This window comes from Morone saxatilis, unplaced genomic scaffold, assembly GCF_004916995.1.
Source record: "Morone saxatilis isolate NCDOM2014 unplaced genomic scaffold, NCSU_SB_2.0 Contig23, whole genome shotgun sequence".
Lineage (NCBI taxonomy): Eukaryota > Metazoa > Chordata > Actinopteri > Moronidae > Morone > Morone saxatilis.
The window spans coordinates 7,522,761-7,523,866 of record NW_023339796.1 but is presented as its reverse complement, the minus strand read 5'-3'; the positions used below and the strand labels follow the sequence as shown (position 1 = coordinate 7,523,866).

The window sequence follows — 1,106 nt, the reverse complement described above, 5'->3', positions numbered from 1 at the left end:
TGTGTGTGTGTGTGTAGGGGGAGGTGAAGAGCAGAGCCTTTCAGTGGGTGTATGAGTGTATTTCCTGACAGGTCAGAGAGGAGAAGTGTGCCGCTATGACTCGGTGAACAGGGGGTGTGTCAGTCAGGGTGGGTGATGACCCTGAGAGCTGACCTGTGTGTAGAGGAGGGGGAGGGGGGGAAAGAGAGAGAGGAGGGGATGTTGGAGGTGATGGAGTGATGGGGTGGATGGATATGGGGAGGGAACCGACGACTGACCTTTCTTGCAGGGTCGACGTCAGCCAGCTTGCTGCTGGGGGAGCAGAGATCTGCAGAGGATTTCCTCACTTGGTTCTCCTCTTCCTCCACCGCCTTCTGAAACACACATGGAGAAAGAGACAGCGGTTAAACAGACGCAAGAGGTTAAAAGACAACACAGTGCGGCGTGGAATACGTTCGTTACGATGCTCTGAGCAATTAAAACGATGCACAGGGAGCGTGGGAACGAGAGGAGGAAACAAAAAAATGACAACTGGCACCACGGTCACAGAGGGGAAAGACAGAGACAAATCGTATTTAACCGATAGGAAATGGAGACAAATGACATCCAAGAGATTGAAAATGGAGACGAATGGCATTAAAAGGGAGTCGCGCAAGTGAGCTATGGCCTGAGTCGGCCGCGATACGGTGTCAGGAAAATGGATAAGCTGAGAGTAGAGGCTAAATGAGCCCACAGAGGGAAAACATATGAATAAAACACAAGAAAAAGCCAAGACGATTCAACGTGGCTACAACACGGCCTGTCATTATGTGTTTCTATGCGAGTGATTCATCGGTATACATGCAACACGGTTGGAGTCAGCCTTTTGCTCAATGTGAAGACATATTTTCTGGTGGATGTTTGTGATTCATTGTGTCAGCTTTGTACCCTGTGAGCCATGTGTATTCAGTAAATACTGCTGGCGCTGCCTCTAGTTGTGCGTCTGAGTGTGTGTGTTTTTGAGCAAATCCAGGACACGCTCAGCGAGAGGCCACAAGCCGATGGAGTTGATGCTTATCTGCGGCAGACAGGCCTGACACTACACACAGGCTGCCTGCAGTTCACACATACAAACACACAAACACACA

The 1,106-nt window shown here is 50.0% G+C and overlaps 1 protein-coding gene across 1 annotated transcript in view; it reads right to left on the bottom strand.

Annotated features, from left to right (window-relative positions):
- The window catches only part of LOC118334468 (ski-like protein), a 22,844-nt gene that overhangs the window by 8,630 nt on the left and 13,108 nt on the right, over positions 1-1,106 (bottom strand). The window contains exon 4 of the mRNA XM_035670384.1: positions 258-353. Within this exon, the coding sequence (XP_035526277.1) occupies positions 258-353 (96 nt within the window). The remainder of the gene's footprint in view (positions 1-257; positions 354-1,106) is intronic.